Genomic DNA, 27,231 nt, shown 5'->3' with positions numbered 1-27,231 from the left:
TTTCTTTTCTTTCTTTGTTTTTCTTTCTTTCTTTTCTGTTTTAGGTTTTTTTGTTTGTTTGCTTTTTGGGAGGGGTTTTGCACTGTGCATGCAAACTGAAGTCAATCAAGACCCAAAAAGAGGCGTGCATTGTACAGGAAAGAGAAAAAGGCTTTTGAAATGCAATTGAAAACTCAAACGAGTGTTGTTTTTCAAAAACATGGGAAATAAAAAAAAATATTGCACAGGGTTAACCTTTGGGAGTAAAAGTGAGCATCTTACACCAAGGAACCATTTCCTTTGGGGAGGAAAGGGGGTCAGTTCAGTTTTCAAAAAGAAAAACTTGCAAGTTAATTACTGGTTCACATGCATGTCTCCAAAAGAAATCCTTCTGGGGTGAGCTGGCTACATTTCCATTCTCAAGTTCAAACCAAAACTATGTCAACATAAAAACGTGCTACCAAGAAACATAGTCATGGATCTTTTTTCTTTCTTTCTTTCTCTTTCTTTCTTTCCTTTTAATTTTTTTTTTTTTGTGGCTGTGGCTATTTGTCATTTGCTAGTTAGACTGGTGGGCGGCGTGCATTTCCATGCAAATATACCTTGGGTCCTCGCTTGTTGTCATAGGAAAGTTGGTCGAGGTTTTCATAGTTCCTTTTTTTACTCTGATGAATAATGTGCACAGAGAAAATATGTAGACACAGAAGAATATTATAAACAGTTGAAAATGACGTGTAGTAAAGCAATCCAACATCCACCTCCTCCTCCACTGTTTGCTAAAGGGCCTCTATAACGCTGGAGCTCGCAAAAACCATTACTAATAGGAGAGAGTGTCTGGGCTCTTGTGAAAACCTCGAGTTGAAAAGCCACATTGATTAAAACAAGCCTGAACCTCATGGCTGGTGCGATGCAGTTGTATGTTCCCATGTAGGAGAAGGGATTTTTTTCAGTATGAAATGCATATCTTAAATCCAGAAACAATTTATGTGTCTATAAGGGCTTGAGCTGCTGTAATTCCATAAAATTACGTGGAAGGCCAAAAGGACAAACTGTTCTGTATGGAAAAGTGCTAGATAAATGCAAGGTATTATGATGATGAACTTTTATTATCATTATTTTATTACTGTCTTGTTCACCCTGAATGAGTGTTGAAAGTGAAATGTCTGTCTGGACTTCACATCTGCTGCGGGGATTGGAGGGCTTTGTGGAGCTTTGCTCTCACCCAAAAGAGAGAGAAACATATGTTCTATTCTGTTCTAGATCAAAGCATGAATGTGGAAGCAGTGGTGATCACGAGATGACATGCCAGCCTTTACCTGCTGCATGGGGGAAGGCAGGTCACCAAAACACACCTTGGGAATCCAATTACAAAATGGACCCCTGCCCTTGGAAAATACAGATATAGTAGAAAATGGTCCTCTCTGCCCAGCACTGTGGGTTACTATTGCCACGGCACACCTGGCAGGCCCTCCACCTGGGGAGCTCTCCCTGACCTCAGTGGGAACACTAGGTGTGGTCAGGTGCAGGATAGGCACTGTGGATAAAAGCTCTGAACAATAAGTTGGGGAGAAGAGTTCATCCCTCCCTCTTTTTCAGTTAGAGTATTGACCAATTTCCCATTCTCAGCCTCAGAATGCTCAGTCCCAAAGCAGCTAGTGGCACGGGACTTCCCTCTGAGCTCGCCTTCCCTACAGGTTACCTGTGAAAGGACACATAACCCAGAAGGCTGGATCCTGCAACAGCTTAGTACAGAGCAGAGATCATAATACTTGGAGAAGCCAGTGCTCGTGCTGGTAAACATTACAACTGCTAGTGCATGCAGGATCAAGGCTGAGTTGTATTAAAGCTAGAGAAGGATTTAACCCATTCCCTCTAGATCTGAACACTTCTGGGCTTTGGGGGATTCAAAATCTTCCTCCAAATTTTGCAGCATAGTCTCTTGTAGAACAAAATCCCTGATGGGGATCAGCCGTGCGTCTACCAAAAAGTGAAGCGGTAACGCATTGCCCCCCAAGTTATTCCTTAAACATGCATCTGTTTTCATCTCTGCATCTTGATTTGCAAACTGCATTGATTGTCTCCCTCTCTCTGCTCTCAGAGCTGCTTCTTTTAAAGACTTGTTGCTATTTCTCCTGCCTGTACAATGCTTGCAGGCGCTATACAGTGAAAGGATGGGCTCTTTCACTGCCTTTCTCCTCCCTGTTCTTTCCTCCAAATAAATCAGGCAAGATTTTTATTTCCCTAAGAATCTAGAATGTTAGGCAGTAACTGCATCTATTGTAGAAAAGAATCTGAGGAAATAAAATATGTTCTGAGCCCAATTCTGTCGTCGTTTTGGGCTTCTTCTACTGGTGTCCATGGTAAGAAGTTCCAGTGCTTCTTCTCAGTCTCTCATCGTATCACTTGGCACAGGGAGACAAAGCAACATTACAACAGAGGAAAGCAGTGTCTGAGTGGCAGGAGGCAATGAAAGATTCACTCCCTTCCAGATGCGTTGGTCCTCTCACTCAGGCAGCAGCTAGTCAGCAGTGCACTCGAGCTTCCTGTGTTTCCTATTTCTTTTATTTTCCAGTCTTGAATGACCTTGTGCACATGCCTAGGGGTGACGTCCTAGATGTGGACTGGACAAAAGATTGGAGAGTAGGGAACGATTCTATCCTGGGTCTATAGGTGCTAGACAAGATGGGACCTAACAAGACTTTCTTAGAGCTACAGGTTCGCCATGGTGGCAGAAATGTCATGGGTGCTGTGAATTTTCAGTTTGTTTGTGACTTTGCTTTGTGTCTAGGATTTTCCTTTGTATCCATGGTTTCAGAGGCTGCACAGCTGGGAGGGTGGGAGGGGGTGTCACGCAGGCCATGGCTCAACCACCTTTTCCAGCTTGGGGCAGGTGATTCATTAGCACCAGGGCCAGGAAGGAGGCATCATGAGGGGAGAACCATGCCTACACATTGGGGGGATGGCAGAAAGGGAGCCAGGAAAGCCCCAAGGGACAGGACCCACCACTGCAGGTGAGTGCATGGCATGGTCCCTCTGCTACCCACCCCCAGGTCCTCTCACTCCCCCATCCCTAATTTCTATCAGTTATCTCGTTAGCTGCTCTGGTTCCCAAGGGCTGTTGCTGGGCTCCCCCATAGAACAGCAAAGCTACACAAATCATTCCAAATGATCAGATTTCACCTCTTTGTGCATTGTCCATGAGCTGACTGTCATTGTCTTTAATTAATTAACCTAATTAAATAATGCCTGTACAGTTCTGAGTCTACAGCATGTATTTGCAGGCCGCCCAGACGATTCAGGGGGCCTGGGGCAAAGCTGGAAAGCTGTGGCGCTTGTATTCAGTCTGGGTCTTTGGCAGCATTTTGGCGGCAGGGGACCCTTCAGTCACTCCACATCTTCAGCAGCACTGAAGGGTCCCCCTCACCGCTTAAATGCCGCCAAAGACCCGGACCGCTGCCAGGCCAGGGCTCGTGGGGCACCTGTGGGGCTTGGGGCAAATTGCCCCACTTGCCCCCCCCCCCAGGCGGCCCTGTGTATTTGACATTTGACATTTAAAATGTTTGGCTGGGACATATGGGTTGTAGGTCCTATGTCTGTTTCCTGATTGGGTGAGTGTATCTCTTAGTATCAAGCATCTGAGGCGAAGACTCATGCTCAGAAATTAAAAATTCACTTTCCACAACTAGTCCCCAGCATTTGCTTAGGAGCTGTGGTTTGCCCAGTGCTCTGGTTTGCTGGCACACTCGCAGAACAGAAGCACAGCAGGCCCGGGACTCAGACAGCACAGAGTCACTTAGCAACGCAAATGTACTTTGGGGTCTTTATTGCAATCTTGAACAATCTCTAATAAACTCTGGCTAGTGTTCAGGTGTTAATTGAAATGACTTAGGCTGCTTGCGGAAGGCAGAGCTCTTCAGCCTGACAAACAGCAGCTAGGTCAGGCTGATAGTCATTGGAGATGGGCTTGAACCAAACCTGAAATCCAGCTGTTCACAGAGAACCCAGCACTGGATAGGAATGCTGGGCATAAATGCCTGTGTTAAAATTACTAAACCACCAAAACAGTGTTTGGGTAACACACAGAGCCTGACTGGACTCTCTGTGGCTGTCAGGTAAGATGTAACAGGAAATCCTATTGCTACCACCAATGGTTTCAGTCCCCAAGAACAAGGGAACATGGAGTTAGAGATAAGGAATTTTACAATGATCAATCTGCATGAATACTCAGCCTTCCGCAAGTGGATGGCGGCAGCTTCTCCTTTGTACTCATTCACTGTTCTGCGCCAGATCAATGTTCAGTCTGACCATATGGTTGGGGAAAGGACTAGGGCAGGGCTCAGGTCATGGAAAGGAAGGAAAGGGACAAAGGTTCAGGTGCATTAAATGCCCAGGGATCAAACCCTCTGTGATAAAAGGGGCAATCAGAGCCAGAAGAGACTGGGGAAGAGGTGAAGAAACCCTATGTATCAGCTCGGTTATGCAGGAGGTCAGTCTAGATAATCACAAGAGTCCATTCTGGCCTTGTAATCTATCAGCCAGCTTCTAGAGTGACCCACATATCACAACAGTTGGTTGGATCAATGGAAACCTTTCCAGCAAAGGAAAAGGGCATGAGATGGCCTGGCAGTTGCCAAAGAAGAGGCAAAGGAGAAGGAGACCTATCACCCAAGAGACTGGTCCTAGCATCTAGAGGAGGGCGTCTGAGGCAGCAGGGGATGTCATGTATTCACTTGAACACAGTGCAGGCCCCCACAGACCCCCACTCCCACCCCGTGCTCTCAGTGGCTCTGCTTCACAAGTGATAGGCTGACAAAGAGTATAACACAGAGCTGGGGCAGTACCCCCGGGGCCCAAGAGGACACAAAGGACCAGAATATGGCCGTGAGTGTCATGTTCTTTTGCTGATCCAAAGGCCAGTGCAGGAAACAGCAGGGAGTGGGGGAACTGAGAGAGAATAGTATAGAGTAAGCAGCAATTTTTGCCAGTAGCAAAAATCCCCAACAGCTGGAGATGAGACACTAGATGGGGAGGGCTTTGAGTTACTACATAGAATTCTTTTGTCTGGCTGGTGGGTCTCACTGATCATCATATTTGAGTTGGGAGTTTTCCCCCAGGTCAGATTGGCACAGACCTTGGGGGATTTTCACCTTCCTCTGCAGCATGGACAAAGGTCACTTGCAGATTTAAATTAGTGTTGTAAATGGTGAATTCTCTGTCACTTGAAGCCATGATATGAGGACTTCAGTAGCAGGTTAAGGGTCTATTTCAGGGTTGGGTGAGGGTCTGTGGCCTGCAGTGGTCAGACTAGATGATCCCTTCTGACTTTAACATCCATGAGACTTGTGCTGCAGCAAGGAACCCTTAGTCTTCCTATTCAGGGGAAATGTTTGACTTTAAGAGCCATTTGGGCCATGGAAGAAACTGCCAGAGGAACCATCAGTGGGGATACCCCATGCTGAGAGCATGCACCCCTGTCTCAGGGAGGGCCCACAGGTAGCTAATTCAGTGCTGGTCCACTGCAGAAAGAAGCATGTGCTAGATGAGGTGCTTCCTACCTCAGAGGTCTCTCTGAGTCTAAGCAGACTCAACAAGCAATGTCTGCCAATCAACTAACCCACTAATGTATGTGGAGATATACACCTATCTCATAGAGCTGGAAGGGACCCTGAAAGGTCATTGAATCCAGCCCCCTGCCTTCAGTAGCAGAGCCAAGTACTGATTTTGCCTCAGATCAAAGTGGCCCCCTCAAGGATTGAACTCACAACCCTGGGTTTAGCAGATCAATGCTCAAACCACTGAGCTATCCCTCCTGCTCTGCTCTACTACATCTGGTGGGCAGCCCAGCAGCTGCTGTTATGTCTAGAGCCTAACAAATTCCAGATGTTGCCAGTGCTACACGGCAGGCTCCACAGGCACCACTCACAGGGACGGCCCGGTAGGCAGGAAGTGCAGCTACTTTACAGGGCTTCTCTGGGAAGCTCCCAGAGTGTGAGAGGCTTGGATGTTTCTGTCATAAACAGATAAGAAAAGTTAATAGCACAGAAGTACTTTATATCTCTTTGCCTGGAAAGGGTTAACAAGAACAGTGAGCCTGGCTGTCACCTGACCAGAGGACCAATCAGAGGACAGGATACTTTCAAATCTTGAGGGAGGGAAGTTTTTGTGCTGTGCTGTTAGTTTTGGTTGTTGTTCACTCTGGGGGCTCAGAGGGATCAGACGTGCAACCAGGTTTCTCTCCAATCTCTCCGATACAGGCTCTTATAGATTCAGAATAGTGAGTACTAGGTAGATAAAGCGAGTTAGGCTTATGTTTGTTTTCTTTATTTGCAAATATGTATTTGGTTGGAAGGAGTTCAAATGTGTATTTGGTCGAAAGGAGTTCAAATTGGTATTTTGCTGGAAGGATTTTAATTTGTACTTGTATACTTAGGCTGGGAGAGTATTCCCAGTGTCTATAGCTGAAAGACCCTGTACCTATTCCATTTTTAAAAAATGTACAAAGATAATTTTTACTGTTTTTACTTTCTTTAATTAAAAGCTTTTCTTGTTTAAGAACCTAATTGTTTTTTTATTCTGGTGAAACCCCAGGGGACGGGGTCTGGATTCACCATGGAATTGGTGGGGAGAAAGGAGGGAAGGGGGAGAGAAAGGTTAATTTCTCTCTGTGTTAGAATTACTCTCTCTCTCAGGGTAACCCAGGGAGGGGAAGCCTGGGAGAGGCAACGGGTTTACTTTCCTTGTGTTAAGATCCAGAGGGTCTGGATCTTGGGGGTCCCCGGGCAAGGTTTTGTGGGGACCAGAGTGTACCAGGCACTGGAATTCCTGGTTGGTGGCAGCGCTACAGGTTCTAAGCTGGTAATTGAGCTAGAGGAATTCATGCTGGTACCCCATCTTTTGGACGCTAAGGTTCAGAGTGGGGAATTATACCATGACATGGTGGGCAGCGTGTGGGATAGATAGATAGATAGATAAGATAGAATCCAAAAGCGAGTGAGGTTTTTATTTCTTTCCCTGCTAGCTATCTGCAGGCAGACTGAGGTTTGGGTTTAGAAGCAAAAGCAGTAGGATTTTTTCTTTCTCTTTCCCTGCTAGCTGTGTGTAAAGCAGGCTAGAGGAGATTGTTTTTAAAAGCAAAGGTCTGCAAGTTTTTTTGGTCTCTCCCTTCTGAGTACTCTGAAGGCAAAGACATTAGGGTTTAACAAGGATCTTTGTTAAACAAAGGGACTCCAGTTGTGAGTCACCATACACCAGCGAAACACATTTGCAAATGAATGATTTTTTTTTCTTTCTAACTCTGTCGAGAATAGCTAGGTAGAAGGAGTTAAAAAAAAAGACTCTGTAGCTAAGCAACCTGAAGAAGGCAACAGAAAAGCAGCATTTCAAGCAGTAAACAGCAGAGGGCGCCCCAGCACAAGGAAGCCGGAAGTTTGAATTCCAAGGAACGGGCAAAACTGGAGGCAGAGGAACAAATCAAAGATGCAGACCACAGGCGAGACATGGAAAAAAAACTACAAGAGATGGAGCTGAGAGAAAGAGAAAGAGAGGCTGCCCACAGGAGAGAGTTGGAACTCCTGAGGGAGGCCCACTGGCAGGCCCTGGAATTAGAACAGGCTAAGCAGAAGAACGCAGCCGATCCTAGCAACCTTTCGCCAGTTATTGTTCCACATCCCAAGAAATTTCCCACCTACAAGGCAGGTGATGACACTGGGGCCTTCCTAGAAAATTTGAAAGGACCTGCCATGGGTACAGCATCTCTGAGGACCAGTACATGATAGAGCTGAGGCCACTGCTCAGTGGACCCTTAGCAGAGGTGGCGGCTTAAATGCATAAGGAGAACATGAACAATTATAAACTTTTTCAAACCAAGGCCAGATACAGAATGGGGATAACACCTGAACATGCCCGTTGGCAGTTCAGAACCCTAAAATGGAACCCAGATGTGTCATTCCCCCGACACGCCTACCACATTGCAAGGAGTTATAATGCCTGGATATCAGGAGCCAATGTTAAATCTCTGGATGACATGCACCTCCTAATACAATTGGAACAGTTCTTAGAGGGTGTTCCTGAAGAAATAGAAAGGTACATCCTAGATGGGAAGCCCAAAACGGTAACTGAGGCGGGGGAGAATGGAGCCAAATGGATGGAAGTGGCAGAAAAGAAAAAAGCTACTGTCAAGGGGAGCGACTACCCCAGGGGGCACACCGACAATAAACCCTATCACCAAGGGCAACCCAGGACCCCACCTACAACCCAAGGAAAGCCGCCAACGCCCTATTTTCTCACCTCACCAATCTCCAGTAACCCACCTCGGCCCAGTGACCAGTCAGATGGAAGATGCTTCAAGTGTAATGAACTGGGACATTTAAAGGCCAGCTGCCCCAAGAATCCCAACCGAGTGCAGTTCATTATATCTCCATCACTCCAAAGATTCCCAGGCCCAGATGACTCTCAAATACCCTCGGAGTGAAGGGAAATTTTGAGAGTGGGCGGAAAGAAGGTTATCGCGTGGAGAGACACGGGGGCACAAGTTTTAGCTATCCACCAATCCTTAGTGGACCCCAAATTCATCAACCCAAAGGTCCAAGTGACAATTTACCCCTTCATGTCACAAGCAGTAAACTTGTCTACAGCTAAACTGCCTGTCCAGTACAAAGACTGGTCAGGAATGTGGACTTTTGCAGTCTATAACAATTATCACATCCCCATGCTACTGGGGGAAGACTTGGCCAACCAGGTAAAGTGGGCCAAGAGGGTGGGAATGGTTACACGCAGCCAAGCCAGGCAAGCTTCCAGACCCATTCCTGTTCCTGAGCCGTCCACAGGGGCCCCGTCTGTGTTAGCAGAGACCCAGACAGAGGTAGTGGACCTGGATTCCCTGCCAACGACTGCAACAGCCACAGTACTTCCAGTCCCAGGCCCGGACCTGGAAACGCAACCAGCACCAGAACTATTTCCAGAACTGATGCCAGCACTTGCAAACACATCTTCAATCCCAACGCCAGAGGGCGCCAGCGAGCCTGAACTGGCAGAAGCAGCAAACAACCAGACCCACGAGGCTCAGCCAGAGCCTGAAATACCATCTGGTGCACCAGCGGAGAGCTGTTCACCAGCCACGAAAACAATCCCATCACCTACATCGCTTCCCGAAGGACCAAGCCGAAGTCCACAGTCTGAGGAGGAACTGGTGTCTCCAACCTCCAGGAAACAGTTCCAGACTGAGCAGGAAGCAGATGACAGCCTTCAGAAAGCTTGGGCGGTGGCACGGAGCACCCCACCGCCTCTCAGCTCTTCTAACCAATCCCGGTTTGTTATAGAACAAGGGCTTTTATATAAGGAGACTCTTTCTGGTGGACACCAGGAAGACTGACATCCACAAAAACAGTTTGTAGTTCCAACTAAGTACCAGGGGAAGCTCTTAAACTTGGCCCATGATCATCCCAGTGGCCATGCTGGGGTGAACAGAACCAAAGACAGGTTGGGGAAGTCCTTCCACTGGGAGGGGATTGGCAAGGATGTTGCCAAGTATGTCCGGTCTTGTGAGGTGCACCAAAAAGTGGGAAAGCCCGAAGACCATGCCAAGGCCCCTCTCCAGCCACTCCCCATAATAGAGATCCCATTTCAGCAAGTAGCTGTGGATATTCTGGGTCCTTTCTCAAAAAAGACACCCAGAGGAAAGCAGTACATATTGGCTTTCGTAGACTTTGCTACCTGATGACCAGAAGCAGTAGCTCTAGGCAACACTAGGGCTAAAACTGTGTGCCAGGCCCTAACAGACATTTTTGCCAGGGTAGGTTGGCCCTCCGATATCCTTACGAATTCAGGAACTAATTTCCTGGCAGGGACCATGAAAGAACTGTGGGAAACTCATGGGGTGAATCACTTAGTTGCCACCCCGTACCACCATCAAACCAATGGCCTGGTGGAAAGGTTTAATGGAACTTTGGGGGCCATGATACGTAAATTCGTGAATGAACACTCCAGTGACTGGGATCTAGTGTTGCAGCAGTTGCTCTTTGCTTACAGGGCTGTACCACATCCCAGTTTACGGTTCTCGCCGTTTGAGCTTGTGTATGGCCATGAGGTTAATGGGCCATTGCAGTTGGTGAAGCAGCAATGGGAGGGGTTTACGCCTTCTCCAGGGACTAATATTCTGGACTTTGCAAGCAACCTACAAAGCACCCTCCGACACTCTTTAGCCCTTGCTAAAGAGAACCTAAAGGATGCTCAGGAAGAGCAAAAGGCCTGGTATGATAGACATACCAGAGAGCGTTCCTTCAAGGCAGGAGACCAGGTTATGGTCTTAAAGGCGCAACAGGCCCATAAAATGGAAGCATCATGGGAAGGGCCATTCACGGTCCAAGAGCGCCTGGGAGCTGTTAACTACCTCATAGCATTTCCCAATTCCTTCCTAAAGCCCCAAGTGTACCACGTTAATTCTCTCAAGCCCTTTTATTACAGAGACTTACAGGTTTGTCAGTTCACAGCCCAGGGAGGAGATGATACTGAGTGGCCTGACGGTGTCTACGACAAAGGGAAAAGTAACGGTGGCATGGGAGAGGTAACCCTCTCCACAACCCGGAAACGTCTGCAGCGGCAACAGATCCAGAAGTTGATGCACTCTCCCGTGAAAGTTCCCTAACATCAACTGGTTAAAAATTGTCCTTGCAATGTGAAGAATCTTGTAGTTTTACATAATTAGTGGCATATGTAAGGATGCATGTGTTTATTGATCTGTTTATTTTAAAGTTCTAGGGAGAAATCACTGCCAGTGTGGTTCCACACTGTCAGCGATTTGGGGGGCGCGTCATAAACAGATAAGAAAAGTTAATAGCACAGAAGTACTTTATATCTCTTTGCCTGGAAAGGGTTAACAAGAACAGTGAGCCTGGCTGTCACCTGACCCGAGGACCAATCAGAGGACAGGATACTTTCAAATCTTGAGGGAGGGAAGTTTTTGTGCTGTGCTGTTAGTTTTGGTTGTTGTTCACTCGGGGGGCTCAGAGGGACCAGACGTGCAACCAGGTTTCTCTACAATCTCTCCGATACAGGTTCTTATAGATTCAGAACAGTGAGTACTAGATAGATAAAGCGAGTTAGGCTTATGTTTGTTTTCTTTATTTGCAAATGTGTATTTGGTTGGAAGGAGTTCAAATGTGTATTTGGTTGAAAGGAGTTCAAATTGGTATTTTGCTGAAAAGATTTTAATTTGTACTTGTATACTTAGGCTGGGAGAGTATTCCCAGTGTCTATAGCTGAAAGACCCTGTACCTATTCCATTTTTTAAAAATTTACAAAGATAATTTTTACTGTTTTTTCTTTCTTTAATTAAAAGCTTTTCTTGTTTAAGAACCTAATTGTTTTTTTATTCTGGTGAAACCCCAGGGGACTGGGTCTGGATTCACCATGGAATTGGTGGGGAGAAAGGAGGGAAGGGGGAGAGAAAGGTTAATTTCTCTCTGTGTTAGAATTACTGTCTCTCTCAGGGTAACCCAGGGAGGGGAAGCCTGGGAGAGGCAATGGTGAGGGAAAGGGTTTACTTTCCTTGTGTTAAGATCCAGAGGGTCTGGATCTTGGGGGTCCCCGGGCAAGGTTTTGTGGGGACCAGAGTGTACCAGGCACTGGAATTCCTAGTTGGTGGCAGTGCTACAGGTTCTAAGCTGGTAATTGAGCTTAGAGGAATTCATGCTGGTACCCCATCTTTTGGACGCTAAGGTTCAGAGTGGGGAATTATACCATGACAGTTTCCTACCTGAAATGGACCCGAGATTGTTACCTTGTGCCCCTGGGTGCGGGTGAGAACTATCACTTCCACAGGCCAGTCATGGAGGAGGCTCCGCATCTTCTAGTTAAAAGATTTCCCTTCAAACTGCTCAGAGTAAGAGTACAGTCAAGGGACTTCCTGTCTTGTATGTGCCTGCTCAGTTTTAATCGTAGGAACAGAGCTCTCCTACTGGCTCAGGCTCCCACTATCCACAGATGACGCAGACATGCCCACACTGGATGTAGCTATTTGCCTCCTGGCTTAACACTGAAAATAGGTGAAAGTGCACCTCCTTCATAAAGCTGCTCTCATAAACAGAAGCCACAAACTCAATCTCATTTACAGCCTGGGGCATGTCAGGAAAGTGTGTTTAGCATGTGCTTCAATGAAGATGGGTTAGGGCCTATGATAACAGCCAAAGGGCTGAGAGCTGTGTAGAAAGGGCGCTTTATAACGCTGCCCTTTCCCTCCTAAGCCACAAAGCAAGTGCCAATTAGCCAATTAAAAAGCTGTTCTTCTGGCTCTGTTTCATAATTAGCATTGCCAAGTCTGCATTGTACCTTAGGGAAGCATCAAAGGGGAGAGGTGCTTTTCCTAAGCTGTGCGATTGCTTCTCTCCCTAGGTGGGAATCGCCCGGGCGAAGTATTTGCAGAGCTCCAGGTTATTCTTCCCTTCATTTTGTAGTTGATTTACACGTAGGAGATTTCGACCATGGCAAAGCAAGTGAAATGAATAAAGTACAAAGTTCTGTCAGGTACTAGTCAGACACTGTTGATGCTTTAAGCATAATGTTAGCCATGTTACAATGGAAAGAAAAGGTGTTTTACATACAGAAATCTACATACATACAACAGCCTGAGACTTCTAGCTTTGTTGTTGTTCTTTAACAAAATTACATGACAATATTTAGATACTGACCTTGGATTCTTTCTCTTCCAGCAGCGTCTCCAGCTTCTTCTGTGCAGCGCGACCCTCATGGTCATCACTGACTATTAGTATGATGTGATTCCAGTTGTACACTCGCATCATCTCAAACCAGACGTTGGACTGGTGAGAGTATGGCGGGACAGTGCGCAGGAAGGACAGGTGGATGCTCTGCAAGGAACAACAAAGGATAAACAGAGACTTTTGCAGCTCATTCTTGCAGAGATATGTCTCATTGACCAATCAGTTCCACAAGTACTGGGCAAGGATCAGAAGTCTAGCAACACAGGAATTTCTGGTGACCCTGAAATATAGATCTTTGGGTCTCAAATCTTTAATTGGCCTCTATAATCTGAATTTTCCCTTTTTTTGGCTCTGTTTTCTAGCTCTGATTTCAGACACTCTTGTTTTCTGGGGCTAGTCCAGTGCCTGGGAAGATTGAATGTGCAGCCTATAAGAAATAGAGCGGACCTTGTTATTCATTGTCAGTAACATTCAGTGTGTGCTTAGCCCTTTTTTCTGATTGTAGATTGTGACAGATGACAGCTTCTTCTAAGCAAGCACATTTATTTTTAAGGTAAAAGCATCACAAATAAAACATAAAAACAGTAAAAGAACCTACACACATGATAAGTGCTTACCAGTGTCACCTATCAGTTTTATTGGACTTAATAGGTCAAGGTCTTTCAACCCTTCCACAGTGGTTGCCCTTCCCCCACCTTGGAAAGAAGGTCCTATCCTTTTGCTGGATGAGAAAGCAGGCCCAGAGTTAGTTTAAATGCAGGCTATTTATCCAAAAGTCTTTCTGCTTCACCCCTTCTGCTTTTAAAGCCATAATATCCTTTTCCCAAAGCAAAGAATACAGAATATCTAACAACGCACCCTAAACCAACTCCCCAACCCTTACTGAGTCTGCATGGAAGTTTTTCTTGTACATACTGCGAAGGCCGTCACACCAGGAACTTGAACACAGATTAAACGCCTTGGGAGCATTTGATGGGATTTCATGACATGGGGCTTAATTATTGTTTTAGGAGTCCCAGTGTCTCTCCAGTCAATGAATGACTACCACCTTCTGCTCCAACTGGCAATCCAGTGGATCTGCCCCTGAGAGGGTGCGGCAAGACATGTCTACAGTAGTTTGCTTGGAAAGCAGAAGGGGTGATCAGACCCTCTCAGTTAGTGCCAGACCTGCAAGGGACTGTGGAGCCAACATGCAAATAGGGTGGCTGACAGGGAACGGGAGATCCCTGCTGCCAGGATCCAAGAGGAATCATGTTATCTTCTGAGTATATGCAGACAAATTCCTGGAGAGAGTGGGGTGAGACAGCCTTCTTCTCCAGGAGAAGGACGAGACCTACTGATGTGAAGGGAAATCTGTGACACCCACCCAAGGGTGGGAAATGCCCAAGAAATGTGTAAGACAGCTACCTGGGAGATGTCAAAGGTAGCTCCAGCCACGAAGAAAGGGGAATGTCTTCCCACAATCTATGACTGCCTGATGGTCTGTGAAAATGTATAAGACCCTGAGATGGGTGGAGGAAAAATTGCTGCACACCCTGACTCGGTATGTGAGGATCAAAAGTCCACCCTGGTGGAGTAGGGTGTCAATACACTTCCCCCAGATAAGCTGGGATTGTATGTAACCTTTCTAGGGGGAGATGGGACTCATATTGTGGTGCCATGCAGTATCTTTGGGGTCCACTGCTTTAAATGAATGGTTCCTGTATGATTGTGTCCTATTCCATGGGGCAGGACTGCACAACTCCTCCAAGAACCACAAACAGTGGGTGGGGATTAAGGCAAATCAGCCATGTTGGAACCTCCAATATAGGCACCATTTCCTGCGGAGGCTCATGCATACTGGTTCAAACTGGATTTCCAGAGACCAACTGACAAAGAAAGGACTTTGTATAAATAGCTGGAGTGCAAACTGACCAAGACTCTTTGTTCTGATCCAATAAATGGCCAAAACCTCCTGTCCAAAGGGTGCCCCAATTCTCATGGAAGGGTTGGAAGGACTGAACCTACCAGGGTCCCTTGAGACTCTGGGATGATCTATGGTAAGCTTTTAGCCTGTTTATAGGAACCTTTATTGTTTTTTACGAACATAGGAATAGCCATCTCAGACCAAAGGTCCATCTAGGCCAGTATCCTGTCTGATGACCGTAGGCAATACCAGGTGCTTCTGAGGGAATTAACAGAACAGGGAATCATCACGTGATCCATCCACTGTCGTCCACTCCCAGCTTCTGGCAATCAAAGGCTAGGGACACCCAGAGAATGGGGTTGCATCCCTGACCATCCTGGCTAATAGCCATTGATGGACCTATCCTCCATGAACTTATCTAGTTCTTTTTTTAACCCCATTATAGTTTTGAACTTCACAACATCCCTTGGCAACGAGTTCCATGGGTTGACTGTGCGTTTTGTGAAGAAATACTTCCTTTTTTGTGTGTTACACCCACTACCTATTAATTTGTTATGAGAAGGAGTAAATAACACTTTCTTATTCACTTTCCCCACATCAGTGATGATTTTATAGATCTCTATCATATCCCTTCTTAGTCCTCTCTTGTCCAAGATGAAAATACCTCATCTTTTTAATCTCCCTTCATACAGAAGCTGTTCCATACCCTTAATCATATTGTTGCTCTTCTTGGTAACTTTGCCAATTCTGATATATCTGTTATGAGATGGGGAGACCAGAACTGCAAGCAATATTCAAGGTGGGGGAATACCATGGATTTATACAGTGGTATTATGCTATTTTCTGTCTTATTATTGATCCCTTTCCTAATGGTTCCTAACACTCTGTTAGCTTTTATGACTGCTGCCACACATTGAGTGGATGTTTTCAGAGAACTATTCACAATGACTCCACGATCTCTTTCTTGAGTGGCAACAGCTAAATTAGACCCCATCATTTTGTATGCATAGTTGGGATTATGTTTTCCAATGTGCATTACTTTGCATTTATCAACACTGAATTTCATCTGCCATTTTCTTGCTCAGTCATCCAATTTAGTGAGATCCACAGTCTGTTTTGGGCTGAACTATCTTGACTAATTCTGTATCATCTGCAAGTTTTTCCACCTCACTGTATAACCCTTTTTCCAGATCATTTATGAATATGTTGAATAGGACTGGTCCTAGAACAGACCCCTGAGGGACACCACTATTTACCTCTCTCCAGTCTGGAAACTGACCATTTATTCCTACCCTTTGTTTCCTATCTTTTAACCAGTTACTGACCTATGAGAGGACCTCCACTCTTATCCCATGACAGCTTACTCTGTGTAAGAGCCTTTGGTGAGGGACCTTATCAAAGGCTTCCTGAAAGTCCAAGTACACTATATCCACTGGTGTATTTCAAACTCTGAGAAATGTAAACATTTGGAATTTCATTTTTTTAATGAAACTGTTTCCCCATTTTCCAGCCAGCTCTAGGTCTGATACTGACGGCCTGTACAACCTTAATTCAGCTCCCTCGTGTGTATGAATGAGGCAAAGATTTCATTGAAAAAACAGTATGTGATCATTTCATTAAAGACTAACATAATCCATACGTACAAATTGGGCCAACTTAAGGTTGCACAGACAATCTTCATTCCTGAATTTGCTAATTTCGGAGTGCTTGGCATTGCAATCTGACCATTCTTTTCACATAGTTTTTTTTTAATGTAATTTTCCACATTTTAAAAATACACAAAAATGTTTACAAAATGAAAATATCATGATGGTGAACCTGAATACTTCATCAGCAGGACTGGGATCTTTAGAGCCACAGCACAGATCCTTGTTAACAGGGTAACTGGTAACAATAGAATACTGTTATCTTTAGGCTTGGCAGAGTTGGGTTTTTTTAATATAATTTTGGCAGATATCAGTGTTTTGTTTTAAGCTTGATTTTTTATTTTTATTGATTTAAATTTCCACAGTTATGGGAAATTGGGGGAGTGGTCAGACAATTATTTAATGACAGTAACACTGAGAGTCAAAAAGTTAAAGCATTGAAACTGTTAAAACACAAACTGTCAACATCAAAATACACAAAATAAATGGTCTTAAATCACTGAATCAGACCTGTTTTTACTGATCAATCACCAGGCCATTTGTAACAATTCAAAAGTCGAAATCACTGGATTTTGACTAATAAATTCTCAAGCAGCACGTTTCTTACTTTGCCTCTCCATAAATGTAGATTATTAGTGATAGAAATATTTGTGTGGGAGGGAGGGGTGAATCCGACATTTAGAGACACGCCCATTGTCAGTGGGTTTCACTGCTCTTTGCTGTGAAATGGTGGTGAGTCTAAGGGCAGGTCTACACTAGAATCACTACATCAGTTCAGCTGCACCACTGCAGTGCGTCTGGTGAAGACGCTCTGTGATGACAGAAGAGCGCTCTCCTGTCAGAATAATTACTCCACCTCCATGAGAGGCGGAAGCTATGTTGACAGGAGAGCACCTCCCGCTGACATAGCGCCGGTGTGGACAGCGCTTAGGTTGCTGTAACTTGCGTTGCTTGGGGGTGTGTGTCTTTTTCACACCCCTGGGTGACACAAGCTAGATCACCTTAAGCAGTCATGTAGACTGTCCTCAGGACTTCTGGGTTCCATTCCAGACTTTAGAGGGGAGTGTTCTCTAGTGGTCACAGACTGTTCTGCTCTAGTCTCCTCAAGCCTCTCCGTGTCCCCTTCCACTTTTATCCTTGCTCCCTTTCCTGTCCCTGTACCTCCTCATCCTTCCCACTCCCAGTGCCCTCCCTCTGAGGCTTCCATCCCTCCTCTCCTGCCCTGCTTCTCGCCCCCGTTCCTCTCTTTTGCACTCAAGACAGCTGCTCCTTCCTCCCCTCTCCTCTGCCTGGACCCAGCAGGGGGAGCATTGAGAGCATAGGAGAGACAGGTCCCTGCTCTCAGCCCTGGCATCTGACCTCCCCCAGCTGCCAGGAGGAGCAAATGAAGGGAAAGTCCTGGTCAGCCCCGGAATGGTGCCCCCGGAGTGGCTCTGTGGGGATAGCGCATGCACAGGCCAGTCACGCACAGGAGCAGTGAGAGGATGGAGCATGCCCAGCACAGATGGAATCTTTGGAGAATTTAGCTGCCAAACTAACAAGTCTATACTAAGCACATGCAAATTAAGATTTTTCAGAAGCTCATAATGTGACCTCAGTTGGCCAAATTTCACATGAACTACAAAAGGCACCAGGGGGACTCTGTTGCCTGGTTTCAAACCTGTGCTACAAATCATGGCTGCACTACAGCTTTGAAATGAAACAGGTATGATCATTGTTAATATGGGAGGAACAACGGTGTTTTCCTCCAATCTCATTCTCAGAAATGGCTGAACTGCTTTTGCTGAAACTTAAAAAAACAAACACAAAATATTAGCCTGAGACAGACACCTAGGAAGTTTCAGCCCGAACAGTTTCATTTTGGCAACTGAAAACAGAGTCTTATAATGGAAGTGTCAAGTCATCTTAACTATAGTTGCTGCTACCTGCCGCCTATAATAAACATCATTCATTGCAGTGAGTATTAGCTCTGCTGAGAAAAAAACCCTAGACTCATGTATAAGTGAATATCCCTCCATCCCTGGCATCAGTTGCACGATTAAAATGCCTTTTTAATTGGCAGGACCCCTCATAACCCATATGGGATGTCTTTGAGGCTGGCATGGATACAGGAACCCCATCACCTCTCCAGCTGTAACACCCCACACATTTCCTAGCCTCTGATAGCACTTTCCTCTGAAGTCCACACAATTCCCAGTTTTCAACATCACCCATGTCTCTTCTCCTGTCCTAATGACATCAGATAGGCACCATGCTGGGCGGTAGCGAAGTCTGATCAGTGCTTCCATCACAAGCTATTCAGCATTACTATAAACTCAGCGCTCATTAGCCGGAAGCACTAAAGTATCCAGCTGTCCCTTGCTGACAAGTCTCCTCCATGACTTTACCACATCCTAGATTCTTATGGCTACGGATGCTCTTGGATCAGTGTTAAAGGACTCCACTGCAGCCCTGCTTATGGCAGCTGTACTGAACTTTAACGAGTGCTCTGAAGAATTAAGGTTGTCCACAGAACTGTTACAGGATGGGTAGTGGCAATACAGCTCCTCCACCCTGCCCTTCACTGGGACTCACCTGCTTTTTGGAGGAGCCACCTTTAGGGTATTTCAGTCTCTAGCATTAATGAGTCTTGGCCTTGGTTTTTCTACTGAAGTTGCTAACAAGGTAGCAATTGAGATAATGGGGGAGGTTTTTTTTGCAAGAGGGAGGAATTGGGGTTTATTTGAGGACACATGCCCTGTTGGAACTGGCTGAAAAGATTCGCTCCTTAGCTCCAGGCCTGGCTCCATAGCTCAGAGGTTAGAGAATTGGTCTTGCAAATCTGGGGTTGTGAGTTCAACTCTCACAGGGGGCCTAAGCAGCAGTCAGTTGAGGTGGGAAGGGATAGTTTAGTGGTTTGCACATTGGCCTGTTAAATCCAAGATTGTGAGTTCAATTCCTGAAGTGAGCCATTTAGGGATCAGGGCAAAAATCTGTCTGGGGACTGGTCCTGCTTCAAGCAGGCAGTTAGATTAGATGACCTCCTGAGGTGGCTTCAGATGTGAGTGACAAGAGATATGCATTGAGCTTTTGCGCTTTCATTTCATTTGAATCCATTGCTCCTCCCTGACTGAACTTTGGCTTCCTTTGGAATGTGGACGCAATGGCTATTTTTGCATTGACATTTTGTCATAAACAGATAGCTTTCACCTATAAAAGGGTTAACAAACAGTGACCTGAAACACATGACCAGAGGACCAATCAGGAGACAAAATACTTTCAAAACTGGGTGGAGGGAAGTTTGGGTGTGAGTTCTTTGTTCTTCTCTCAGAGGGTCTGAGAGAGACCAGACATTACTACAGGCTCTCTAAGTTTCTTTTCATAGAGTAAGTAAAACAGGCAGTTTAGGCTTTTTAATTGTTTTAACTCTATTTGCAATTGTGGATCTGGCTGGTTAACTTTTATATGTGTAGTTGCTGGGAATATTTTGATTTGTATTGGTACTGGTGGGAAAGTCTCTTTCTGGTGTCTGTAAGCTATAAGACCCTGTAATAATTACATCTTGAAGTTACAGAGATAATTCTTTACTTTTTCCTTTCTTTTATTAAAAGATTTCTTTTTAGAGAACCTGATTGATTGGTTTTTCTCTGTTTCCCTTGTTTTATCCCAGGGGATTGGGATAACTCATCAGGACGGGTGGGGGAGATAGGGAGTGATAAAATCTCTCTCTGTTTTCCTTGAATCTGTTTGCCTCTTTGAGGAAGGGAAGGGAGATGCTTCTCTGTATGGTGATTTAAGAGGTTAGATCTGTATCTCAGAAAAGCCCAGGGAGGGAAATTCTGGGAGCAGGAGAGGTGGGGAATGGTTTATTTCTCCTTGTTTTAAGAACCCAAGGGATCTGGGTTATTGGGGTCCCCAGGGAACGTGGGGAGGTCAGAGTGCCCCAAAACCCAAAATTTTGGGTGGTGGCAGCCTATCAAATCTAAGCTGGTAATTAAGCTTAGGGAAATTCATGCTAGTATCTCATTTTCTGGACTCTAAGGTTCAGATTTGGGAAAGATTGCTAGGACACATTTTCATCAGTGAATGTTCACATTTTCCAGGCAAAAGCCATCAGCATACAAAATATGGCTTTTGAGCTTTGAAAACGACTCATTTCTACTCAATACATTTAGCACTGTTCTACCTGAAAATGGGTCCAGCTTCAGGTTTGCAATACCATGAGAATGTCACAGCCCTTCTGCAAGGACTCTGTGGAATGCCTTTGTTTTTACAAAAGAACTACATTGTACAAGGTCAGCCCTGAAGTGAGGAATGTCTGATGAAGGAGCCACCCACCACACTGCCCCACACATGGCCAAACACATCTAATTCACCTCTCTGCAGAGGGCCAGCACAAACCTAGGCATGGCACACTTACATCCTCAAAATAGGGGGCGTATCAGACATGAATGGCACCTAGTCCTTGTCTGGCACTCTGCCGGGCGGTGAATCTCACTCCAAAGTGAATAGACCTCTTCCTTTTCACGCGTACTTTGGAACCTGACTTACTATTTCTTGGCTGCTGGGCAGGTTGGGTGTTATTTCAAACCAGAGGAGAACTAACATCACCGGTGTTAATCTCCAATCACACACAGACTGAACAAAACCAAATAACCTTGAAGACCAAAAGAGCTCCTGCCAAATGGATAGACAGTATTAGGGTCCTCCTCCATCTCTGCAGTTCCTTCAGTATCCAGGAACCACCCAGGAAGCTCCCGGCTGTCACTAGTCAGCAGTTCAGGAGCTAGTTCATGCATTTGATTTGACTAAAGAGCTGTGAATCCAGCAGCCTGACAGAGAAACATGCAGAAATGACCCAGTGATATGTAGGTCAACATTGTGACATGTCAAAACCAATGAATTCAGAGAGAGCCAGAGTAGAAGAGAAAAAGGGGGAGTTATCAGATCAATATGGAGAGGATAGATAGATGTATTCTGGAGAAAGTAGTGCGGAAATCATTAGTCACTTCTGATGGACGTTCCTCATTTATATCACATGTATGAGATATGTACTAGGAAACATGCATCAGTTACCTTATCAGAATATATAGACATGCGTGTTGTCAGACCAATGACAGGAATCCTGTAGAAGCCAGCTGTGTATGATACAGGTGTTGGTGTTAGGTGATCATTTGGAGCAGGTGGGTGACTAACTAATATTGCATAGACCTGTAGGACACAGGATACATGATACAACCATTATTTCATAGAAGCAGTATGATCACAAAATGTGAATTTCCTTTTCTTTTTTGTACATTAAGTAGCCAAGTGCTAACCTGGTCACAACGTTCAAACAACAGGAGATATAAATAATACAACAATACATAAGCAACACACATCATGTTGTGGTTCAGTAGATGGAGGAAGGCGTGTATGAAAAGGCTGCCTCTTCCCTTAGACTGAAGCCCTGGCCATTAGGAAAAGATGGGTCTGTTTAGGGTTTCATCTTAATGGAAATGCTGCTTGGCTGCTTGGCAAGCTAAGCTAATAACTCTCGTGGATTACAGATTAAAGAGTAACATCTCTCTTACAGTCACACTCTGTAATGCGATTTATTTAACCACACATTTAATACTCAGCTCTAATTCCCCTCTGAGGACTATTACAAACAAAGTGCTCAGCTGGGATTCCGTGAGAGTGAGCGAGGGAGAGACAGACGGAGAGGGATAGGGAGTCACAATACAGAAAAACAAAAGAAGGGCACACAGTTCAAAAAGCAAAGGGACAGGAGGCACATGGGAGACTCCTCAGCACTCAGGTAAGGACATGAAGAAACGTGGATAAAAATGTGTCTTAGCTACTTTCTTTTCTCTCAGCAAAGCAGGGTTGATGTGATGGCCAGTACGATGATATCATTTCATATGAAATCACGTGTTCAGTCCCATGAATGAACCTGGCACTTGACGACCAGGAGACCGGCTCCCCAGCTGGTTTACCTGAGTGTAACTGCACTGAAGTCAGTGGAGTGAGATCAGTTTGCACCAGCTGAGGATCTAGCCCATATGGTGAAGCACATTTTCACATTCTCTGCCCCAAAGCATCTACAGCAGTGGTCCCCAGACTTTGTACCTTGTGCCCCTCTTGCCCCTGTCTGCATCCCCCCTGCTCCCTAGAACCATGGCCAGAAGTGGGGCCATGGCTCTGGGAGGGGGGGACTGTCCAGCAGTAAGGGGGCCAAGGCAGGGGCTATCATTGGAGGCGGGGGTGGGAGTCTGGCCGAGGCCAGCAGCCAGTGCCCCAGGTGTGAGGACGGCAATCGCGGCCAGGAGCAAAGCCCCAGGAATGGGGCTGGCAGCCAGATCACCAGATGTGGGACTGGCAGCTGGGACCTGGGGTGTGGGGCTGGCAGTTGGACCCGGGGCCAGGAGCGGAGCTGGGTGGCACTCCCTCCCCACCCTCCATAGGGGCTGGCCTGGGCCTCAGCTGTGATCCCTTCTTCCCTTCCTCCCTAATGGGGCGTGCCCCACGGATTGAGGATTTACAGCGTGAGGGTCTGTCTATATTGCAATCAGAGCTGTGACTGCAGCATGCATAGACATACCTAAGCCACCTCTGCCTGGAAGAAATAGGTAGTTAGATAGGGTTTAGGGAAAGCAAGTGCACCTGCCAGAAACAGAGAGACTCTTGGGGGCAGCATGTTGGAAGAAGTGGAAGGAAGAGACGAAGAAGGAATAAAGCCAGAGTACTGAGAGGAGCACAGGGTCTGAGCAGGGGAAGGAAAGCAGAGATGGGGCGTAGGGCTGACAGGTGAGAGTGAGGAATTGACGCTGAGTGTCGTCAGGGGAGAGGATTTGCTGGCTGGAGCTGGATGAGGGCAATGACATTAGCAGGCATTTTGGCTGGACTGATAGGAGAAGCAGGAGGACAGTCTAGAGTGGCAATGGTCAAAGCAAAAGGCCATCAAGATGTGGTCCTAGCGGGGAAAGAGTCTGGGAAGGAAGTGCTGGGGCTGCGTTAAAGAGGGTCCAGCAGCAGGACACAGGGGCAGACAGGATGTCGGGGGAGATGCCGAGGAAGAGGAGAGCCAGATTAAAGCCTGGGAGTCGGGTGGGACAGTGGAATTGTTAATGGGGATAGAGAAGTGAGGATGGTAGAGGGGGTGGGAGGGAGGGAAGACAAGAGAAGCAGCTCAGATGGGAGAGAATGGGTGGCCGGGAGGAAGAGAGTTGTCACTAGGGGGGCCGGAAAGAGAAGAGATTAAAGGCAGAGCCTTGTGGCACGGAGGGGAGAATGAGGAGCTGGATGAGGGCAAAGTTGCAGAACAGCGGGCAGTGCTTCCTCAGCTCCAGCGGGCTGCAATGGGAGCTGAGAGCAGCTAGCGTTGTACCTGGTCCAGCCCCAGGAGATGGGGAAAGCAGAGCGGGAGGGAGCGACTGACAGAGCTGACAGCAGCACAGGCCAAGGAGGAAACTGTCCCTTCGACACAGTTGGGAAGGGCCAGGGAGGAGTCAGAGGAATAGGGAGGCCGGCAGCTGCTCATGCTGGGCAGTTCAAGCACTGGGATATCTCAGAGTCTGTCTGCACTGCAGTAAACCACCCATGGCTGGCGTGTTGCAGCTGACCATTGGCGCCATTTTTATGAATTGCCGGGGGGGGCTCCACTCCAGGCTCTGCCCCCATTCCACCCCTTCCCCCAAGTCCCCACCTTTGCCCTGCCCTGTTCTGAACCCCTCCCCTGAGCACGCCCCACCCTCCCGCATGCTGCTGAATTCTGAGCACAGTGGGCGGGAGAGACTGGGGGGGAGGGAGAGGAGCTGATCGAGGGGGGTTGCTGACGGGTGCTCAGGGGCTGTGGGGCCTATGCAGCTGACTGGCTCATGGGGCTCGGGCTGTGGGGCTATAACATTGCAGTGTAGACATTTGGTCTTGGGCTGGAGCCTGGTCTCTGGGACCCAACCCCCAGGCCCAAAGCCTGGCCACATGACCTCAGCAGATTCAATAGGGAGATGCTGCGCATTATTCATGGCAGCTGCTAACATCAAATGGCCATTTTGCAAAAATTTATTTCCAAAATTCTTCTCTGACACTCTGAAATTCTGCTTATGCTTAAGGTCAAAGAAAAGAAAATTAAAGTTGCTAAAGATATCCTGTGCCAAGGCATAACCCACCCATAAATGAATACCGCCCATTCTGTGGTATGCTGGTTCGAATAACCCATGGCTCTGGCATTTCTAAAAGGTGAGGAATATCACTGTGTCACATCTATGACAAGTTGACTATGAAGCTTTATTAACAGTTGTTAAAATGCATCACTGGACAGTGTCATTCAGAACAGTGCTGGGAATGCAGCACACTCTTATTGGATATTCACACGTCAAAAAATCTCCATTGTTTAAAATGAGCAAAGGTTGTCTCAGGGCAACCTGGGTGCAGAGGGCCAGACCAAGAGCACACACCTCTTAGCCCCACCTACAACCTCAAATAGGGCTTATGTGAGAATTAAAAGGTGCATAGGCCTTTTGGTAGCCCTCTACACAAGTGTGAAATTACCTACTAACACATGTGATCAGGGAAATGATGAAACGATGCCGTCAGTGCACAAGATACACTGTCCTGCAGTATACACTGCTTCTCCACTTGCAAGATAACTCCTTTCTCTTCATGTGCCAGTATATTTATGCCTGTATCTGTAATTTTCACTCCATGAATCTGAAGAAGTGGGTTTTTTACCCATGAAAGCTTATGCCCAAATAAATCTGTTAGTCTTTAAGGTGCTACCAGACTTCTCATTTTTGTGGATAAAGACTAACACGGCTACCCCTCTGATACTTGTCCAGCAGTACTGCACACTATTTATGTCTGCCCCATGTGGCAAGATTAATAAATTCCATCTTTTCAATTGATATTTAGCTATCATGATAGATAGATAGATAGATAGATAGATAGATAGATAGATAGATAGATAGATAGATAGATAGATAGATAGAAAAAGAGAAAGAATGAAAATGGGTGAGAGAGACAAGATTTCAAGCTACACAGAGCTCTTCTTCGTGTCTGGGAAACGTAATCAGAGTGTCACAGCTAAATATGAGCTGAAACAGATTGTTAAGCATAAGGAGTCAACACATGTCGCAAGAGACCATTCATAGACAGCTGCAGCGGCACAGGAGCCAGCAAACAGAGCTGTAAACAGAGAAGTCTGAGTGGGAGTTTACAGGTGCAGTTTGGGGAAGGCTAAGAGAGGCAGGCAGAGGAACACACAGGCTACTGAAGGGAGTGTGCGGTGTCCTAGCTGCGTCTTGGTGCTTGTTGGAAGTTTGTTTTGTTGTGGGTGGTGGTGTTTTGGGTTGGTTTGTGTTTCCCAGGTTTACAGGATTTAGGTGGGAAGCCTATGACAGATACAGAGGCAGCAGTTGTAGAGACCCAAGCAGTGGAAGACACAATGAAGATGACTGGACGTGGAAGCTGCGGGATGTACACGATCCTGGAGCAGGTACCTGAAAAGAGTTTTGTCTGCATGAAGTGCCTCCTAATAGAGCTGATGGAAGAAAAGATCCGAGGATTGGAGATGCAGGTGGAAACTCTGGTCGAGTTTAGAAGGGAGTTCAAGCAGATGATGGAGCAAAGACATGATGAGGCCAAAGAGAAAAGCTCAGACTTGCAGACAGAAGCAGGACCAAAGAACTCTGAGAGGAGACTGCTGAGTGAGGAAAGTGGCCGGTGGAAGCATGTGACTAAGCGAACCAGGCAGAGGAAAAGACGAGCTAGTGAAGGAGCAACAGAGCTCAGGAACAGGTTTGCAGAGTTGGAAAATGAAGAAGGGGCACAGCAGGTGGTCACTGAAGGTGAGAGGGCAAGGAAGAAGAGATGAGCAGCTAGCCCTATAAGGAGAGGGGATGAGTCAATGGAGATGACACCAAACATGAGCCCCAGGAGGATACAGGATGGGTGGCAAAGGATTGCAAGGGTGAATAGGAATCAAGAGAACTTGCAGCCAGTGGGAGCAGGGGATAGACCGGAGAATCACACTGTCACCAGGAAAAGGCAGGTCTACGTGATTGGGGACTCCTGAGAAGAATAGACAGGCTTGTAACCAGAGCTGATGCGGAGAACAGAAGGGTGTGCTGTCTGCCCGGTGCTACGATATGGAATGTGGACCTGAGGCTGACAGAGATCCTAATGGGAGCAGGAAAAACCCACTGATTGTCCTTCATGTGAGAATGAATGATATGGTTAGAGTCTCACTGCAACGTATCAAGGAAGACTGCCAGACTGGGGAAGACATTTAAGGAAATCGAGGCTCAGGTGATCTTCAGCGGGATTCTGCCTGTTCCTAGAGAAGGGAAACAAAAGTGTGACAAGATTATGGCGATCAACAGATCACCACAGGGCAGTGGTACTATAAGGAGGGCTTTGAGATGTATGGCCACTGGGAGGTATTCATGGACAGAGGACTGTTCTCTCGGGATGGACTTCATCTGAGTAGGGAGGGAAATAGACATTTAGGATGGAGGCTGGCACAACTGATTAGGAGAGATTTAAACTAGGAATTGTGGTTGGGAGGTGTCCAGGCAATCTCCATGCCGGATTTCAACATTGAGTGGGAAGAAAATGAAGCAAGAAAAGATACTGTAATGGGTAAAAGAAAGGACATATGGAGGGAGGATACTGTAGATACAATTCTAATAGGTGATACTGGCATTAGAACATCTGGGCCTAATTGGGCAAAGAATGTGAGTGAAGCCAGACAGCAAGAATTAAGATGTTTGTACAACAATGCGAGGAGCTTAGGTAACAAAAGAGGAACTAGAGTTACTGGTGCAGGAAGTGAAACCGGATATTGTAGGGATAACAGAAACATGGTGGAATAGTAGTCATGACTGGAATACAGATATTGAAGGCCATGTGCTGTTTAGGAAAGACAGAAATAAAGGCAAAGGTGGTGGAGTAGCATTGTCTGTCAATGTGAGGTTAACTGTAAAGAAATAAGAAGTGATGGAATGGATAAGACAGAGTCTGTCTGGGC

The 27,231-nt window shown here is 46.3% G+C and overlaps 1 protein-coding gene across 14 annotated transcripts in view; it reads right to left on the bottom strand.

Moving 5' to 3' along the window:
* Nucleotides 1-27,231, bottom strand: part of GRIN1 (glutamate ionotropic receptor NMDA type subunit 1) — an 85,726-nt gene that overhangs the window by 46,633 nt on the left and 11,862 nt on the right. For 10 of the 14 annotated variants that reach the window (XR_003996776.1, XR_003996779.1, XR_003996778.1 and 7 more), the window contains exons 2-4: nucleotides 21,300-21,434; nucleotides 12,663-12,839; nucleotides 582-644 (exon numbers count right to left, since the gene is read on the bottom strand). Coding sequence is in view for 8 of the 14 variants with exons in the window: in XM_030535685.1 (XP_030391545.1) it covers nucleotides 582-644; nucleotides 12,663-12,839; nucleotides 21,300-21,434 (375 nt within the window). In the remaining 6 variants the exon portion in view is untranslated. The remainder of the gene's footprint in view (nucleotides 1-581; nucleotides 645-12,662; nucleotides 12,840-21,299; nucleotides 21,435-27,231) is intronic. The other 4 variants (XR_003996777.1, XR_003996780.1, XM_030535683.1 and 1 more) reach the window with 1 other exon arrangement.

The sequence above is a fragment of the Gopherus evgoodei genome, chromosome 16, assembly GCF_007399415.2.
Source record: "Gopherus evgoodei ecotype Sinaloan lineage chromosome 16, rGopEvg1_v1.p, whole genome shotgun sequence".
Classification (NCBI taxonomy): domain Eukaryota; kingdom Metazoa; phylum Chordata; order Testudines; family Testudinidae; genus Gopherus; species Gopherus evgoodei.
Note: the sequence above shows the minus strand (reverse complement) of the source record. Positions and strands in the feature narration are given on the sequence as shown.